At 40.8% G+C, this 20944-nt stretch overlaps 1 protein-coding gene across 3 annotated transcripts in view; it reads right to left on the bottom strand.

Moving 5' to 3' along the window:
* The window catches only part of LNX1 (ligand of numb-protein X 1), a 301385-nt gene that overhangs the window by 100455 nt on the left and 179986 nt on the right, over positions 1–20944 (bottom strand). For all 3 annotated transcript variants that reach the window (XM_073608441.1, XM_073608442.1, XM_073608443.1), the window contains 2 exons: positions 19140–19342; positions 6728–7099 (listed from right to left, as the gene is read on the bottom strand). In XM_073608441.1, the coding sequence (XP_073464542.1) occupies positions 6728–7099; positions 19140–19342 (575 nt within the window). The remainder of the gene's footprint in view (positions 1–6727; positions 7100–19139; positions 19343–20944) is intronic.

Raw genomic sequence — 20944 nt, 5'->3', positions numbered from 1 at the left:
CACCTAGGACCTTGGCATTGGGGGACGGGTTGGTAGTTGTGCCCTTGATTTTAACAGAGAAATCAGGGGAAGTGGCATGTGGGGGAAGAAATATAATGAGTTCAGTTTTGGATAGGTTAAGTTTGAGGAAGCGATGTGACATCCAGGCTGATATATCTGTTAGTAAGTTGGTAATGCATGAGGAGGCAGATGGAGTGAGTTGGGGGGTGGAGAGGTAGATTTGGGTGTTGTCCACGTAGAGATGATATTGAAAGCCATGGGAGTCAATCAACTGACCCAGGGAGGAGGTGTAGATTGAGAAAAGGAGAGAGTAGAGGAGGAAAGTGAGTTCTAAGTGACACTAAAGGAGCGGTGGCGTAGGTAGGATGAGAACCAGTGAAGAGTACAGTCACGGAGACCAAAGGAGTGGAGTTTTTTCAGGAGGAGGGAGTGGTCCACTGTATCAAAGGCAGCAAAGAGGTCCAGGAGAAGTAGTACAGAATAGTGTCCATTGGTTTTAGCCGTTAGTAGGTTGTTGGTGAATTTAAGGAGAGTAGTTTTTCGTGGAGTGTTGGGGGCGAAATCTGGACTGAAATGGATCAAGAATTTTGTTCATAGTCAGATGGTCACACAATCGGTTGTAGACCAGTCTTTCAAGGAGTTTGGAGGAGAAGGAGAGTAAGGAGATGGGGTGTAGGTCGTGAAGATTGGTGGGGCCCAGTGAGGGCTTTTTAGAGATAGGGGTGACTAGCGCATGTTTCAGAGAGTTGGGGAAGATGCCAGAAGAGAGGGAGAGATTGAAAATGTGAGTTAGAGAGTGTAAAATTGAGTCAAAGGGTGAGCGTAGCATTTGCAAGGGAGCAGGATCCAGAGGGCAGGTCGTTAGGTGGGTATTAGAAAAAAGTTTAGAAACCTCGTTAATACTAGCAGGGTTGAATGAGGGATGATTGTAACTGTGGACATGGGGTGTTGAGTAGGGGAGTAGGGGAGGTTTCTGCGCCTCCTCACGAATTGCATCAATCTTATTTTGAAATGGTTGGCGATCTCCTGGGCAGTGAGTGAGTTAGAGGGTGGAGGCAGTGAAGGATAGAGTAGAGTGTTAAAGGTAGAGAAGAGTTGACGGGGACTGGATGATAATGTGTTAATGAGTGTGATAAAATAGGTCTGTTTGGCAGTGTGGTGGCAGGAATAATATTTTAGGAGGGCGGATTTATATTGGTTGAAGTCTTCCTGGGACTTAGTCCTCCACCACAGACGCTCAAGAGCGTGGCTATGTTTTCTGAGACTTCTGGTGTCGTCTGTTTGCCAGGGTTGTAGCAGTTGGGGTCTGATTCTGCCTTGAGGGGGCAAGCTTATCTAGGGAGGATGGCAGTGAGCTGTTGTAGATGAAAGTGGCTAGGTTGGGGCAGGACAGGGGTAAGATTTTGTCATAGAGGTGGTCAGTAGCAGCGTAGAGAAGAGTAAGGTTTTGGTGGCGAAGGTCTCTACACGTAACTGTTAGGCAGGTGGAGGGAGTACAACTGAACAAGCGGTGTTTACTATCGCTTTAACCACTTCAGCCCCAGAAGGATTTACCCCCTTCCTGACCAAGCCATTTTTTGCGATAAGGCACTGTATCGCTTTAACTGACAATTATACGGTCGTGCGACGTTGCACCCAAACAAAATTGATGGTCTTTTTTTCCCATAAATAGAGATTTCTTTTGGTGGTATTTGATCACCACTGCAGTTTTTATTGTTTGCACTATAAACCAAAAAAGAGCAACAATTTGGAAAAAAAAAGCAATATTTTTTACTTTTTGCCATAATAAATATCCCCCAAAAATATAAAAAAACAAATTTCTTTCTCAGTTTAGGCCAATATGTATTCTTCTACATATTTTGGTGAAAAAAAATCACAATAAGCGTATATTGATTGGTATGCGCAAAAGTTATTGCGTCTACAAAAAAGGGGATAGATTTATGCCATTTTTAATATAAATTTATTTTATTAGTAATGGCGGTTTATATTGTGACTGCAACATTGCGGCAGACAGATCGGACACTTTTGACTATTTTGGGACCATTGACATTTATACAGAAATCAGTGCTATAAAAATGCACTGATTACTGTGTAAATGTCACTGGCAGGGAAGGAGCTAAACACTAGGGAGCGATCAAGGGGTTAAGTGGGTTCCCTTAGTGTATTCTAACTATAGGGGGGAAGGGCGCAGTAGATCCCTGTCATGTTGCTAGGCAGAAGAGGGAAATGCCTTGTTTACATAGGCATCTCCCTGTTCTGCCTCTCCGTGGCACGATCGCGTGCCACCGGCGGACATCGAGTCTGCGGGACCCGCAGGCATTCTTCCGCGGCAGGCGCACCCACTAGCTGCCAATGACAGAGTGACATAAGGGTACGTGGTTTTCCGCACCCGTGACATTTTGCCGACGTATATCGGCGTGAGCTGGTCGTCAAGTGGTTAAAGAGCCAGTAACATGATTTTTTGTTTAGCTTACAAACACTTTAAATTCCAGCAAGTCAGGTTCTGCTACATTGTGAAATTTCAGCCACTAGGGGCTGGATGGGTGGTTTATAAATTACAGGAGAGTGAGGACAAAAGGGAGGACCTCATGTATGTAGTGTGACATGGGTTTGTTAATGACAAGAGTGGTTAAATAGATTTTAAAATATTTTAGTGGGTAAATCAGATCATATACAGGCATTATACTTGTGTACTCATCTGTTTAGCAGACATTTAAAGTCAGCCCAAACTGTATAAATTTTTAGTCCTATTTTTAAGGACTTCCTATCTCTTGCAGGGACCATTCTAGCAAAGCATTATGTTAGGTAATGTAGGGACATAGGGAGTTTGGAAAGTTTTTTGTCTATTGCCTTAGCATACAAAACTCTATTGCACTGAAAGAAAAACCTCATTGTACTTAAAGCAAAACCTTGTTAGCCTATAATCTCCCTTACATTCTGTATATTACTAATATAATGAAATATATTAGTAGTTTATGTGAATGCAACTGTGCAGGGGTGACATTTCTGCAATCCCACTTTTAGGAAAATCTCCTAAAGCAAAGCATGATTCCTAACTTCCCCAATGACTGCACAGTCTCTCTGGCCTTTTGGTAACCTCAGCGACTCTGCAAAGAGGCACCACATATAAGCTGCGTAATCACTTTCAGGTGTTGTACTTTACAAATTACAAATGCCTTCTTGGCAACTTGTCAGAGACTGCTGGAGTCAATGGTGAGCAGAATGAATGGCTGTGATGGCAGTGATAGATATAACAAGAGAGCCCCACTGGGCCTGCTTTATGTCGCTGCCTGGACAGCTTTCATGAGAGTAGGAATTTTATAATTGCATAGCTAAGTGTCAGAAGACCAGATCCCAATAGTTTTCCAGCTTTCATTTCTCCCTTATACTTGGCAGAGTTAACGTTTTAAATATCTTGTATTAAATAAGAAGTCTGGATCCTAAAGCCAGGATAACAGTAAGATTAGGCTTGCAATGTGGAAATATATGTATAGACACAGAAAGAGACACAGCTGTTCAAGTGAAACCATGTTTTATAAGCAGAGACTAACTATATTATGAAAATGTCAACAACTCAACTGATCATCCATTATTTTTGAATCACCAATAAATTCCATTAAACCAAATGCTGTCATTAACAGAATATTTTTCTATCTTGTAACCCCATTGGAATGACATAAATCACTGCCCTGCAACACTCACAACACATGGAATAATAGGAAGCAAAGAACAATGGCAAAATACATATTATCATACTATATTTGAATTGAGATCTCATAAGACACAGAAAAAAAATAATTAAAAAAACAGCCGCTCTGGCTTCCCAAACTCTCACGCTCTATTGCTCTGGGAACCTCTATTGATGGAATCATTGGTATCCTATCAATTTTCCTACATAGAGAGAGTGATCTATTCATGGGAAAAACTGAAACTGGTGCTGCAGTCATGAATATGGATCATACTAATAAAAAAAAAAATCCGATGAACCCCCAATTTTACACTACAGTCCGAGGTCGAGGTGATGGATCCACTAATCTCTATGCACAATTTAAACACTTAAGACCAATCAACATGACATACAAGCAGTAGAGCTTGGGAAGAATTGTAATTTAGACAAAATGATGACATTGAGACAAAAGAAAACACACACGATCTGACTCATTATTGTGAGATGCTCAGCTTGCTTCATGAAAGTCACTGAAATCCTGCCAAAATGTTAGAAAACCAAAATCTGACATAAAAAAGACTATTCAATATAACTGAAGAGATGAGCAGATGTTACATTTCATACAGAATGATTCAATGAAGATTTTGCAGACAATGAGGAGGGGAGGGGATCTGTAATGCATTAACAAAATTACATTTAAAATTTAGTATGATGTAGAAAGAGAGAATGTGTTCTTCTACTTTATCATCCAGCATGCAGTAATCTTTTATTGCATGCTACATTTGCTGAAAAATACCCCAAAATGGGTACATAAGTGCCTACACAAGTGTTAAGGTGGGTAGACAAATGATCATGGTTATTACTGAAATACAGAGCCAGTAAGCATATCATTACAAGAATACATAAGGCTTATATGTCTTGATATACTAGTGCTGCTAATCCTAAACTAGGACCCCCAATGTAGGTTTGCCACAGCTCTAGGGCCTCCAAAGTGTCAGTATTGTTGCTATTCTAGGGATCCTTTCTGATATCTCCAATGAAAGTTCAAATATGACAAGCTCTGTGGAATCTTACCCTGCTAGGGGGTTCCAAAGCACAGGATGAATCAATTTAATCTATATTAACTGTATTCTCAAATGAAAGAGCACTGGCCAAAGCAACCAAAATACACAGTTTGCTTGTCTAGCCCCAGTTCATTTACTAAAAAAAGTAATTTGTTTCCTTCCATAGACAAAGAGAATATGCAATTCATTTAGCAAGGCACCTTATTTTTAGATAACAAATTAGGCCCAGTCTGGGCAGCTATATGTTTATATACTAAGGTATCGGCGCTTAATAGATGACATTCAGTCACTACTAAAAAAAAAAAACGACAATCATAAGATCTTGACTTTTTCCGGTGCCAGCTTTGGTGCATACTATGAATATAAAGTCTGGGTTTTCACCTGTGCTTGCAATATGGAAAATCTAAAAATAGATCAAAAGTTTCTTAATCGGCAAATTAAAAGAGAGGTATGGCCAAAGCTCTTATGGCCTAACGTTTGTGCTCTTCTGTGACCCAGAATCAGCTGACGGAGGGTTAAAGTCCATTGTCGGCTGACATCACAGAGCCGCTCCAGGCTCTGCAAGGATCCTGACAATAATGTCAAGATCCCCACAGATGCATGACCAGAAACTGGCTCAGTCTCTCAGCGCACCACTGAGAGCCTGAACTAGCTGCTCCCGCTCCCTGCCCAGCCTGCCACTCCAGTGAGCGCTGGAGGGGCAGAGCACAGAGTGGTGACTGACAGTCACTGCTCTCCACTCAGCAGACTGAGAACAGTGGTCAGTAATCACTCAGTTCTTAGTGTTAGAGCCAGTGGGGGACAGCTGCAGCATTACACCAATGTTGCAGCAGGGATTTGAGTATGTTTCTTTTTTTTTTGTTCTACATGCAATGTCTAATTATCACCCAATACCACCCATTGCAAATTACAAGCAATGGAGAGTGGGCTTAAGTGACCCTGTCAGCACAGAATACCTGTCAGGCCTCATGCACATGGAGCTTAAAAAACTCTGCTTATTCAGGAGTTCAGAATTTTTTATGTCTGTGAAAGCACCTCTATGCTAGCCTATGTGGCCATGCACACATAGGTGTTTACAGGAGTATTTGCAGAGGAGTGTTTATAGGCAGCACCAGAAAAAAAAAACGAAAAAGAAAACACCAAAGGCACGTTCTGAGAGGAGCTTTTGAGCAGAAACAGAAAAAAAGCTGTGCATATGTATGTACATGTATTCCAATGGCCAGAATAAATGAATATTCTGGCCAGTAGAATGCATGTATGTTTAAATGCCATACGCACATAAATGGGCATACATGTAACATTTGAGGTGTTTTTCCTGTCAAATTTTGGCAGAAAAAAATGCTGCTTACTTTCATAAGCCCATGTGCATCAGGCCTAAAAGAAGATGGGATATACTTACCTTTCCAGAAGCCAATGTGTTGAAATGTGCTGTTCTCTGGCCACTGCAAGTATTTGACCCTTCAGGTGGGTCACATTGTTTAGCCTGCAGAGCACTATGGTTCCTTCCACCAGCTTGTATGTCCTTTAGTATGAGCCGGTGGTTGAAACTACAGAACTGTAGGGGAACAGGTTTTCCACACACCAGGATTGTGGAATACATGTAGTGTCCAGGGATCAACTTTCAACAAAAAGGCCACTGGTAGGGTAAGTATATTCACTCCTGTTTTACAGGCATGCTGTTGGATACAAATGACCCTGTGCTGGCAGGCGTCACTTCTGTTTATTTTAAATGCTGGCTATCAATATCCTGTTAAAAGCATGGCACTCCTGACCTTTACTGGTGTTTGATAGAACAATACCTGTGTAGTCCAGAATTAGGACGTATTTTGGTGTATGCTCTGTTGGTGTCCCTATTTGTAAGACATATCATATCTTTAAAAATATACATAAGCCCTCCAACTCACATTGTATTAATGGGCAAGCAAGTTTTTTCATTTAATACACTTTCAGAAACCAGTCTGATAAATTATTATCAGATAATTGGAATGTTACTAACCTGTATTAGCTGAGCTGCAATCTCTGGTGTCCCATTACGCACATCATGACCATTGATAGCTAAAACTCGATCGTTCTCTTGCAGGTAACCATCCCGAGCAGCAACACCTCCTTCCAGCAAGTTAAAAATAAATATTCCTGGCTCATCCCGTTTGCGGACAAGCTTTATTCCGAGCTGCACATCTTGACTGCTTTTGCTCAGGACAACATGGATGCTGTCATCCCGGGAGGTTTGTGGATCAGTACTGATGCCATTGCTCCTACATTTGTATCTTTGCTCCCTGAGAACTGTAAGCTTCAACACCTGGCAGGGCTGTCTGAGTATGGAAAGTGCATAAGTGTGAGGTACATTGCTGATGTCGATGCCATTGACCTACAAAACACAAGATTGGGAGAAGAATTATTGTAACATATTACTGTAAATTATTACCTTTGTAACAGAGCAATTAGTAACTGCTGAAATAATTCCTAGCTAATAGTTTTATTTGACAATCTAATTTAGGCTTAAAAATTAAGGACCGAGCCTCTTTCTGAGATATGTTGTTTACAAGTTAAAAACATTTTTTTTGCTTTCTGTCACACTGTATTTATGCAGCGGTCTTACAAGCGCACTTTTTGGAAAAAGTACACTATTTTTAAATAAAAAATAAGACAACAGTAAAGTTAGCCCAATTTTTTTAATATTGTGAAAGATAATGTTATGCCGAGCAAATTGATACCCAACATGTCACGCTTCAAAATTGCGCCCGCTCGTGGAATAGCGTTGAAATTTATGCTTAAAAATCTCCATGGGCAACGTTTAAAAAATTCTACAGGTTGCATGTTTTGAGTTACAGAGGAGGTCTAGGGCTAGAATTATTGTTCTCGCTCTACCGATCACGGCGATACTTCACATGTGTGGTTTGAACACTGTTTTCATATGCGGGCGCTACTCACGTGTGCATTCACTTCTGCATGCGAGCTTGTCAGGCAGGATGCATTTCAATATTTTTTTTTCTTATTTATTTTACCTTTTATTTTTTATTTTTACACAGTTTAAAAAAAAAAAAAATTGTGTCACTTTTATTCCTATTACAAGGAATGTAAACATCCCTTGTAATAGAAAAAAGCATGATAGGACCTCTTAAATATGATCTCTGTGGTCAAAAAGACCTCCGATCTCATATTTGCACTAAAATGCAATAAAAAAAAAAAATAAATAAAATTTTGTCATTTAAAAATATAAAAAAAAAAATGGCCCTTTAAGAGCTATGGGCGGAAGTGACGTTTTGGTGGGGGCCATCTTCCCCTCACTCATTTCCATGTCAGGCTAGAGAAAACATCTGATTGCCTCCGCCACTGCCGACGGCTCCTGGTAAGCGGCAGAGGGCACCGGAGCGCGGCGGGAGGCCCCCCTCCCGCCGCCGATAAAAGTGATATTGGGGCGAATCCGCCGCAGAGACCACTTTTATCAGAAAGCAGACCGCCGTTGAAAAAGAGGATACCGGGGTTATGGCAGCTAGCTGCTGCCATAACAACAACATTCCTCTTCAAAATACCGATGTATAACAACGGTGGGTGGTCCAGAAGTGGTTAAAAAATCTCCTTTCATGGTGCCTGTCTGCTGGCCATCTCTTTCCACAACTTCCTGGATTCCCTGCATGCTTTGCAGGTTCTCTTTTGCAGTTTACCTTCAATTTCTAAGGACTACATATCCCATGGTACCTTGCTGTTTGCAAGACGCGATTCCTGTAATGATCCCCCCTCCTGAAACCCCTCCTCTCAGCACCTCTGTAGTTCAGAATGCAGGCTCTGTGAAATGTGTGACACAGCAGTGCCTACTCACAGGGCATAGTGAATATGTGTCACAGAATTCAAGTAAGTTTACAAACTTCAAGATCATTAAGATTAATCAGAGTAGGCTAGAAATAGTTGAAATACAATGTGGAAATGAATATATTGTTTTAAATTCTAACTACAGATATGCTGTAAAAGTATAACTAAAGGCAAAACTTTTGTTTTAAGTTTTGGATGTAGTGGAGAGGGATGAGAATACCTGTCAGTTTTTATTTCTGTCTGTGCCCCCGTTAGGGAGATTCACCCTCTCTATTTGGCCTGTTTATCAATAAAAAGTGAAAATGAAAGAAAATCCCAAATTTTGGGTTGTCCCCAGAACAGTAATAGAAGGGAAATCTTCCAATAGTGACACTAGTTCTGGTGCCTCGGGAAGCCCCCAGAGGATTTTCCTAATTTGCAGGGATTTCACTTCCTGTTTTGGCTATAGGACAGGAAGTGAAGGTAAATCTCTCCAATGGGACAATAAACAGATCTATGAATGTTAACAGCAGTTGCTGGTACAGCGAAAAGCTGCTCAACTCACCCTCACCCTTCTGCCCTCTCCGCCATTCACAAAACTGGTGTTACTACTCTATCAAAATGCACCAATTTCTGTGAACGGGCGGTGGAGATCCTGTCAGTCAACTGCTCCTCCTCCATCCCCAGAATAGTGTGAGAATAGTAATATGAGTTTTTTTGAATGGCAGAGAAGGCAGAAGATGGCAGGCAAGTGGCATAACTTTTCTCAGTAGCTGCTCAGGAATATCAAAGCGAAGTGAAGGAGATGCTGGAAGTAAGCAGCTGCCTGCAAGTAATGGGATACACACTATTACATATAACTAATGTGTTTGGCGTTTTATCCCAACAAAATAAACATTAGCTTTAAGCCTAGGCTCACACTGCAGCGGGTCCTGCGGGCTGCATTTGCGTGGGCACAGCAGCCTATTCATTTGAATGGGCTGCTGTACCTGCAGGAAACACAGGAAAAAAGTTCCTGAACTGTTTAAAAAAAATGCACCACATTTTCCGACTTGTAGAAGTTCAATTAAAAATCAATGGCACCCCTGTGTGTCTGCGAACAAGCAGCGCATTTTGCCTGCAGGTCGGGGAATGTGTGCGATTTACACATGTACCCTGAACTGCTACAGTGTATACCTAAGCTAAAATGGTATTAAACCCAGCTATGGAACTTTGCCCTATATTAAGGTTTGTAAAATGTAAACCTAAACTACCTTTAAACTTTTTAAAAATCTGAGCCGTTTAGGAGATTTTCTCGGCTCCGGCCAATGACATCACTTGCGCACCTGCAGTTCATTCTGCAAAATCATTCTATTAAATATTGGAATAGACTTTTTTTTTAGATGTTGTTTTGTTTGTTTTATTTGTCTTTGATAAATCTTAAACCCCACTTTTTAAACAGCTTATGTATAAATTCATAACTTTTACATAGGCAGCATTCGAAGATTTTCTGATATTGACGTGGAGATTGGCACTGTGTCAGTGCTGATCCCTGATCCCTGATCACATCAACTTTTAACTCACCTGCTCCCATACCGTCATACTTTCCACATATATTTAACTTTAAAATGAGCTAAGTCCTTCTCATTTCTCAGATGACTATATCACAGAAAATCCGAGCAGTCAGCAATTTGGGTAAAGATACAAAGCCACTCATGCCTTTCATACTAGAATGATTAGAAGAAGGTTTTTATGGCTTAAAATACCATGGAAAACATGATGAAATATTACATATTTCAGGAGAACCAGATGAACTTTATTTTCTTCTTTAGTGAGTTAAATGTCTTTTGCCAGAGTCTACATGCCAGGCATTTATTTAGAATGTATATATAAAATGTGGATTCCTTACATTAGTGGTAACATATGTGTGGACAAATCAATTAACCAATACAAAGTGTAACTAAATGAAACAGGAGCACCAACAGTAGTTAGAGAGACTTCGAATTCCCAACAAAAGGACTTAGACTTCCAATTATGATGAGCTATTTAAGCCTTATTCATGCGGAACTTTATGCTCTCAATTAACATTAACTATTTTAAGCTTTATACTGCTGGCCTTAGTAAATAGATAAGAAAGTATATTATATTTACTTGTTTTAACCTTTTTTTTCTACATTTCTTCAGGTGCTTTCTGGTTTCTAAAAAACATGACCAAACAACACTACAGCGCTGACACTATGCCCATCCTATAGTGATAAAATGTCAACTACCAGGTTAAAAAAAGAAGTATTGAAAGATGAAGGCTGATAAAGGAGGCTTGGTTAAGCTTCCGAAACGATTGGCTCACACAGCGGTTGGACTGACAGCTCCTCTCACTACTCCAGCTGAACACATGGTCTTTGGTCGGACATCCGATTTCTGGATATACACAGGTCAGCCTGACTCCAGTCTCCCTGCACGGACTCCAGGCTCATCTTGCTTCCTACCACAGCCGGCTTTCTTCTCCACCAAGGACTACCACACAGCTCCCAGCTCATTACAATCGACTGCATATCCTCTCTCTCTCCCTCACCTGCTTGTGAGTTCCATTTGTTTTATATGGTATTCTACTTAATAAATAGTGCTACACTATGCCGGTTGTGCTCTTTCTTCCCTTCACTTTCTGGTTTCTAGCTTAACCACTTCCTGCCCGGCCTATAACAGAATTACGGCCGGGTGGTGGTTCAGTTATCCTGACTGGGCGTGATATGACGCCCTGCAGGATAACAACTGCCGCGCGACCATGGGGGTGCATTTTGCGGCGATCGGTGGTGCGGTGTGTCAGTCTGACACACCGTTACACCGGTCTCGGTAAAGAGCCTCCAGCGTCCAATCACGGCTGATCACGATGTAAACCGGGTAAGCTGGTAAATGGCTTTTCCTCACTCGCGTCTGACAGATGCGAGTAGAGGAGAGCCGATCAGCGGCTCTCCTGACAGGGGGGGTCTGCGCTGATTGTTTATCAGTGCAGCCCCCCCCCTCGGATGCCCACACTAGACCACCAGGAAAGCCGCTAGGACCACCAGGGAAGCTCCTAACATGTGGATGGCCAGGTACATCCCCCATGGCCATCCACATGTGAAAATTAATGACCAACATATGCCAATCAGTGCCCACAAATGGGCACTGACTGACACCTCTATGGCACAATAAAAAATAGTGATGCCCAGCAATGCCACCCATCAGTGTCATCAGTGCCACCCATCAGTGCCCATCCGTGCCCATCCGTGCCCATAAGTGCTGCCTATGAGTACCCATCAGTGCCGCATACCAGTGCCACCTATCAGTGCCCATCAGTGCCACCTCATTGGTGCCACTTCATCGGTGCCCATCAGTGCAGCCATATCAGTGCCCATCATTGAAGAAGAAAACATACTTATTTACAAAAAAATTTAACAGAGACAAAGAAAAACTTTTTTTTTTCCAAATTTTCGGTCTTTTTTTATTTGTTGCGCAAAAAATAAAAATTGCAGAGGTGATCAAATACCACCAAAAGAAAGCTCTATTTGTGGGAACAAAATGATAAAAAATTTGTTTGGGTACAGTGTAGCATGACCGCGCATTTGTCATTCAATTTGTGACAGTGCTGAAAGCTGAAAATTGGCTTGGGCAGGAAGGCGTATAAGTGCCTGGTATTGAAGTGGTTAAGTCAAAATGATGTCATACTGGGCATTTTTTATCTTTTATCTGGAGGAGTGAAGGAGGGTATTTCTCAGCTAAGCACACCCTCCTGCCTGCATGACTGAGCTAAGGGAAGATGGATTCCATGAAGTAAATGTCACATGAATCATGTTCTCTTAGTCGAGATAGCTGTGGCCAGAAATGCTAGGGAGGGAGGGTGTTTTTCAACAAAATAAAGCATGAAGACATGGGTAGATGGGTGAGTTTGCTTTGAGTTTTAAAAATACATTAAATATGAAATGTAAGTATGAATGTGAGTTCTGGACCTTAGAGTGTAAACTCTTTGAGGGCAGGGACTGATGTATAATATATTTTTGATGTGAATATACAATATACACTATATTGTCAAAAGTATTGGTACGCCTGCCTTTACACTCACATGAACTGGAATCCCATTCTTAGTCCGTAGGGTTCAATATTGAGTTGGCCCACCCTTTACAGCTATAACAACTTCAACTCTTCTGGGAAGGCTGCCCACGAGGTTTAGGAGTGTGTCTATGGGAATGTTTGACCCCTCTTCCAGAAGTGCATTTGTGAGGTCAGGCACTAATGTTGGATGAGGAGGTCTGGCTTCCAGTTTCCCCTCTAATTAATCCCAAAAGTGTTTAATCAGGCTGAGGTCAGGACTCTGTGCGGGCGAGTCAAGTTCCTCCACCCCAAACTTACTCATCAATATCTTTATGGACCTTGCTTTTTGCACTGGCTCAAATCATTTGGTGGTGGGGGGATTATGGTGTGGGACTGTTTTTCAGGGGTTGGGCTTGGCCCCTTAGTTCCAGTGAAGGGAACTCTCAGCATACCAAGACATTTTGGACAATTTCATGCTCCTAACTTTGTGGGAACGGTTTGGGGATGGCCACTTCCTGTTCCAACATGACTGTGCATCAGTGCACAAAAAAGGTCCATAAAGACATGGATGAGGGAGTTTGGGATAGAGGAACTAGACTGGCCTGCACAGAGTCCTGATCTCAACCTGATCTCAACCCGATAGAACACCTTTGGGATGAATTAGTCAGTGCCTGACCTCACAAATGTGCTTCTGGAAGAATGGTCAAACATTCCCATAGACACACTCCTAAACCTTGTGGATACCCTTCCCAGAAGAGTCGAAGCTGTTATAACTGCAAAGGGTGGGCTAATTCAATATTGAACCCTACGGACTAAGACTGGGATGCAGGGCCGGACTGGGAATAAAAATCAGCCCTGGAAATAATTTCATACCAGCCCCATAGCATTATTATACCAGCCCAACAGCATAACATCATTATTTTCGTGTTCATAAAAGGAAAAACCATGCATTTTAAAGCACATTTGAAGAATGTATTATACTTACCAGTGCCCATCAAATGCAGTCTACCAGTGTCCATCAAATGCAGCCTCATCAATGCCCACCAAATGCAGCTTATCAGTGCCCACCAAATGCAGCTTATCAGTGCCCACCAAATGTAGCTTATCAGTGCCCATCAAATGCAGCCTCCCTGTGCCCATCAATGCAGCCTCAATGTGCCCATCAAATGCAGCCTCACTGTGCCAATTATATTCAGCCTCACTGTGCCCATCAATGCAGCCTCACTGTGCCCATCAAATACAGCCTCACTGTGCCCATCAATGCAGCCTCACTGTGCCCATCAATGCAGCCTCACTGTGCCCATCAATGCAGCCTCACTGTGCCCATCAATGCAGCCTCACTATGCCCATCAATGCAGCCTCATTGTGCACAACAAATGCAGGTATTAGTGCCCATCAAATGCCTGCTTATCAGTGCCCATCAAATGCCTGCTTATCAGTGCCTATCAAATGCATCCTCACTGTGCCCATCAATGCAGCCTCACTGTGCACAACAGATGCAGTGTATTAGTGCCCATCAAATACCTGCATATCAGTGCCCATCAAATGCAGCCTCACTGTGCCCATCAATAGAACCTCACTGTGCCCATCAATGCAGCCTCACTCTACCCATCAAATGCAGCCTCACTCTGCCTATCAATGCAGCCTCACTGTGCCCATCAATGCAGCCTCACTGTGCACAACAAATGCAGTGTATTAGTGCCCATCAAATTCCTGCTTATCAGTGCCCATCAAATGCAGCCTCACTGTGCCCATCAATGGAGCCTCACTGTGCCCATCAATGCAGCCTCACTGTGCCCATCAATGCAGCCTCACTGTGCCCATCAATGCAGCCTCACTGTGCCCATAAAATGCAGCCTCACCAGTGCCTGGATTACACACAGCAGGGATCTCCTGCTGTGTCACAGGGCTTGGGTCAGACCCAAGCTCCGTGACACAGCGGGAGCTGCCATTTAGACAGGGGAAGGCCTGTGGATTTAGTGTACCTGGCTTTTGCAAAAGCATTTGATACAGTCAGTCCCCCATGAATGCTTAATTTACAAGCTGAGGTCTTCAAGGATGTGGAACTCTCTTCCACAATTGGTGGTGTCAGTGGGGAGTATGGATATTTTTAAGAGACTCTTGGATGTGCATCATAAAGAGCACATCATACAGGGATATGGGAAATAATTATAGACACACACATGTGCATCTACACAGGTTGAACTGGATAGACTATTGTCTTTATTCAACCTTACCTACTATGCAACTATGCCCGCTGGGTGTGACGTACACAAGAGGAGGGAGGGGAGGACTCTGCACTTAAGCTTCGGTGCCCAGGCGCGGTGCACCTTGTGCACCCACCCAGGATTGGCCCTGGGGTCGCTGCAGCCACAGCTCAAAGCGGCCCCAGGGCAGGCAATTTTACAGGAAATTTTACAGAGAGAGCTGGGAAATATGGTAACTTTAACAGGTAGTTTTATTTGCATTTTTCAAACAAATTTAACTAAACAATTAGCAAACTGTAGCAAATTGGATCATGCTTTGCTGGGATTTTTCGCCTTTTTCTGGATCAACTGTGGGTATAGGATTGTGTATATGGGAATGTAAGATTTCTTTTTTTTTTTGTTTGAACGAGGTGGACTTGTGTCTTTTTTCAACCTTACTATATAATCGTATATTTAACAGATTACACACACTTTAAATCATAACTTAAGCCAGAACTTTTTATGTTGTTTTGGATAGAGCAGAGAAGAAATCCAGCCTCCAACTGAGACACAGATAAACCACGTTATTTCTAGTGAAAGCAAGCGCTAGAGCTTGTGGTAATAATGTTTTTAATGCTGTATGCACCTTTCTGTTCTAGAAAAGGTCTTTGCTACCAATTCCTGTCCTGGTGTCATAGGGACAGCAAGTAAGGAGAAATCCCTAATTTTCCCCATTTCCCCAATGGGGTCACAGACAGAAATAAAAACCTGACCGAATTTTTCACTGTTCCCCACTCTAAAAAAAAAAAAAAAAAAAAAAAAAAAAAAAAGAAAAGACAAAAATGGCTGAAGTTAGGCTTTTAGGTTATAGTGTATGCTGGTTTTGGATAGAGCAGGTAGAACCTTTGTCAAGTTTTTTTTTTTTGCTGTCCGAATCCCTTACTGGCTAGATTCACACTTTATTTGTCCTGTGACCATTGTCGCTGTGAGAGGAAGTGGGAATCTTCCAATAGGGGCACCTGTTATCATAACAACTCTCTAAAATTGGAGAGATTAACTCCTATTTTCTGTTGTGTCTCCAGGACAGAAGGTAAAAAGAAATCTCCCTAGCAGGACACAGGCATAAACAATAACCTGATCACCTTTCCCTTCTCTACCTAAAACTAAAAAATGTTTTCTTTAAATCCAGTTTAAGAATTTTCAGAAATGTAGTTCATTGAAGCATATAAGCGGTGTCAGCCTACTTAAAGGATGACTCCACTAAAAATAAAAAAATGTAGCAATTAAAAAAAAAAAAATATATAATATATAATTGTTACACAAGCCCTATTGAGATGTAAAGTTAATGGGGATTCTTTTCTGATCCAGTATTAGCTGTAATATACACTTTTATATGAAGTAGTAGAAGGTGTAACCATACTTACATAGTTTGATGAGGTGCTTTTGTATAATTGCTACTCACATAGAAAGTAAAAAGAGCAGCTAAATATATTTATTGTGTTTTATATTCATTCTAAACATTCTGCTTTTAAATATTTTAGAAAAATACATGCAATTAAGTATGCATGTCCTCCCTGTGCTTGCCTGGGTTGTCTCCGGCACTCTGGTTTCCTCCTGATGAATTGATTTCTGTAGAAGCAGCCAGTCCATACATGGATTAAAATTCGTCTGGACCCAGCAGAACCGGGCACATTACGATACATGTATGGCCTGGCTTAAATAGACTCTAGTATGTGTGTGTGTGTGTGTGTGTGTGTGCGCTTGTATGTAAGCATGTGAGATAGGGACTATAGATTGTAAACTCCTTGAGGTCAGGGACTGTTGGTACTATGAAGGAGATTTGCTAAAACTGGAGCATGCAAAATCAAGTGCAGCTGTACATGGTAGCCAATCAGCTTCATACTTCAACTTGTTTAGTTAAGCTTTGAAAATAAAACCTGAAATCTGATGGGTTTCTATGGAGAGCTGCACCAGATTTTGCACTCTCTAGTTCTAGGAAATTCCCTCCATATTCATGCCTGTCATAAATAAATAATAAATAGATATTTACCTAAAATGACTGTAATCATTTCAGGAAAGTAAAAGGTTCTCCAATACAAAGATGTGCATTGTGCTTTTATGGTACAAAAGTAGAAAAAAATATATTCCTATCTCTGTTCTGTGATTAAAATAAAGAGATGTCAGGGAATGCTGGGGTATGTAGTCAATTGGCAGCTGTGCAGCTGCATGATACCTAAGCCTTGTCCTCAGCACATATCACTGAAGAAACATTAAAGGCATCAACAGATCTTGACATCAGAGAGGGATGTTGAGAAAGGCATCTTGCTGGGTTGAGTGCCTGGAGCTACAACAAGCATAAATAAAGCTAGCATTTGTATTGATTCTATGTGTATAGCACACACTGACTTTATACAAACTTGTATTCCCTCTGATCCCCTGAACGTTTAAATGGCCAGATGTATACACAAAGGCATGATAGTACTTCTACAAGTTAAACAATGCAGGGGGCTTGAGAAGAAGAAACAATGCAGGGGGCTTGAGAAGAAGAAACAATACAGGGGGGCTTGGGAAGAAGAAACAATACAGGGGGGCTTGGGAAGAAGAAACAATACAGGGGGGCTTGGGAAGGAGAGGCACAGCTATAGAAAGTAGTATCTAACAATATTTGTTGCTGTACACTACTGGATGGTACATACTAAATCATTGCTGTCAAGAAATGCACACACACCCTACCATTCCCAATGAGAAGACTTCCATACAGTAATTATGCCTGTACCTCCTTCTACAAGGCCATAACAATGGAGTTACATTCTTGCAGCTGTATTTTACAATATTTTACAATTCAGAGAAACCACCAGAGCAGCATAACACCATCTTTGTAATAGATTTGGGTGGAATTGGGTATTCAGATCATCCTTCACCTTTTTATATCTTGGACGCTACAATAGAAAGACATCCCTACAGTAGTTTATATCTAAACCTCCTTCTACAAGACCATAATGGTAGGGCGACTCTCTTGCTGCTTTATTCCACAATATTTTTTTATTTATATTTATTATATAATTTATATTGCTGTGTATCCATACAGGCAGTATGACACCATCTTTGGCTTTGTAATTGAGTTGGGTAAAACCAGGTATTCCAGTAGAGATATCTTAAGACTAGGCCACAGTGATGGCGAACCTTGGCACCCCAGATGTTTTGGAACTACGTTTCCCATGATGCTCATGCACTCTGCAGTGTAGTTGAGCATCATGGGAAAAGTAGTTCCAAAACATCTGGGGTGCCAAGGTTCGCCATCACTGGACCAGGGTAACCAAGAAGCCAGCATGTTATTGAACTTACCTGCAAATCAGATAAAACTAAAATATTAGTTCCACCTTCATTAGATGCAAATTAGTGCATAGTAAAAGCATTTGTGTTGATCATAGTAAATAGTAGTAAATTGACAGATAATCCTAGTATTTCTATTTTTTTTTCATTAAAATTGGCAGAGAATTAAGAAAGACTGACTGAAGAAAAGAGCGAAACTGACTTGCAGTCAATTGGAGGTTACAGTTATGAAAAATTAGTGGCTTTTGACAATTTGTATGTAACCTTAGCTATGTTTATGTAAGAAGAAGAGGGTGGAATTTATATACTAGCAGTGCATTATACTATTACTTTATTTGCATTATTTTAGATCCAAAATAAAAATGGTGGTATTTAACCGACTTCTTCTACAAGCAGTTTTCTTGACAAAAGAAGCACGCTCTCCAGACATAGAGGAGAATAATAAGGGTGATTAATACATATCCATAATACAGTGATGGTCTTCAAAAAGTTAAAATAAGGCTATGGTAAGGGACTGGCATACAGCAATAGCTTTTGGAGGAGAGAAATAAAGAGTTTGTCTTTTTCAAAATGCAGATAAACAAATATAATACAAATAGGAACCCATCTCCAAAAACAGTCTAGAAAAAAAAAACAGTCTAGAGCAGGGATCCTCAAACTCTGGCCCTCCAGCTGTTATGGAACTACACATCCCATGAGGCATTGTAAAACACTGACATTCACAGACATGACTAGGCATGATGGGATTTGTAGTTCCTGAACAACTGGAGGGCCGTAGTTTGAAGACCCCTGTTTCCACTTGTCACAGCTGTCAATGCAATACCCTTTCTTCATTCACACAAACATTGGGGTATTGTTCATCTAAAAATTATGTGTAGCAATTTCTGGAGGGGATCATCCTAATAAACCTATTATGGCGGGAAGCAATGGATGTTGAGCTGATTTTGGATTTTTCTGTTCAGCACAGGCAAATAAAGGAATTATTAAGTAAGCCTCAGGACATGGAATTCCAAGCAGTGTTTAGCTCTAAATAAGGTACATAAGTAAACTCACCTTTAAGATCATGTCTCCAGGAAGGAGTCTCCCATCTCGAGCAATTACCCCATCCTGATATATATGTTGTACGATGATTTGGGTCAGAGGGGTTTCATTTCCACCCACAATCCTAATTCCGAGACATTCATTGGGATCAGAGCGATTTATTTTAATGCAGGTTATCTCTCCATCAGGAATAAGATGTGACAGATTTGGCAGCACTGGGAGACATAAATATTAGGTAATGGTAAGTCAGAAGAATTTTTCTCACAAATACATGTAGTAAAGTCAATATAGAAAAAAAAGTATCTGACATCATATTTATAATGTTAATTCTACTACACAATACACGCAAACAAACTAGTGTAACATTTCCTACACATATTTGGAGAGGGTTGGGATGGCATCTGCTTGACTTGTTCTAAAATTGGTTGAACACCTAAAGGACACCAACCTACACTACTCCAGATTTTTTTTACAACTATCTAATGCATTTGACCTGCTGATAAAGTATAAACCTTTAGATAATATAAATCATTAGCATACAGTAAGAAGTGTTGCCTAGAAACTAGAAAAAGAAACTTAAAAAAAAATAAAAAATCAGACACTCTATATTGTATGATGTTTGGACCTATCATACTGCATTTTCTGTTCTATTTGGATATGAGAAGGCTTGCAGTGGGTTGTGAAAGGGATAAATGCTACTAATCACTTTTAATTTAACAAATGAGTGTTGTTTTGCATTATTCTTACTACAATACACGTGATCACAATAAATACATTCATCTGGTAATTTATTTCTGACTTCTTACCCTCTGCCCCAGCCTTACCCAATCTCTCCCCTTGCTTTGTATATAATTTAGCATAGTTAGATAGATAGGTACTGTAGTTTCTCACTAGGTTTCACTCATCACATGTGTTTTATTGTTGCTTGTATTTATGTGTGGTATAGTGTTTTTTTTTTTTTTTTTGCTATGTTCCTAATAAATCCTATTTGCACCTAATTTGAGTCCATTTTCCTTTGTGGAGCTACACAGATCTTGTTACATCTGCTTTTGCAGGATACTAGCACTTGGTATTGTAACAGCCATCATGGCTTCTACCTCCAGTCTGTTCCCAATAATTCTTTGCTACCAGGTCTTTGATAAAAATTCTAACTTTGAATTCCCATCGGGAGCTATTAGCAAGCACTTGTGCTGCAGAATTAATGTCTGCCAAGCATTGCAGGTACTGCTCTTTTGGTAAGCTAAATAAGACTCTCTTGTCTATTACATCAGGAAAGCACTTGGCTGGAATAGTCTTCCGGCACCATCTTTTAATACGCTTGTAGTATTTGTGTAAATGTGTAACTGTGTCATGGGCCACAGAATTTGGATTGTTGTCCTTTTTCTGCACTAATAACCAGAACTCCATTGCATTATTGTGATTCACATATCAAGTAACAACACTATATTGTGATATCTAAAAGATTCCTTATTGCTTCGTTTTTAGTATTTCCAGGGATTTTGATGTCTGTTATATTGTGTTTCTTCAAAACAATAAGATACTTGTTTTTTTCTGGGACAGAAATCTGATTATCTGTCCTTGTTTGACACAACTTAACTATTATGAATATTGAATCCATGAAATATATAAGGATTGTACTGTTATTGTGTCTGTAGTTTTAGAATAAATACAATACTTGTTATATGTATTTGCAGCATAGCCTTTGTGTGCTTTCTGTTGATTTTGGCCTTCAATAACGCTTTCCAAAAAATCCAGCAAGCAGCAGAACCCCTAGGGCTGTATATATTGCTCGACCACCCACATCAGGTGACCCAAAA

This window comes from Aquarana catesbeiana, linkage group LG01, assembly GCF_042186555.1.
Source record: "Aquarana catesbeiana isolate 2022-GZ linkage group LG01, ASM4218655v1, whole genome shotgun sequence".
In the NCBI taxonomy this organism is placed as follows: Eukaryota; Metazoa; Chordata; class Amphibia; order Anura; family Ranidae; genus Aquarana; species Aquarana catesbeiana.
Note: the sequence above shows the minus strand (reverse complement) of the source record. Positions and strands in the feature narration are given on the sequence as shown.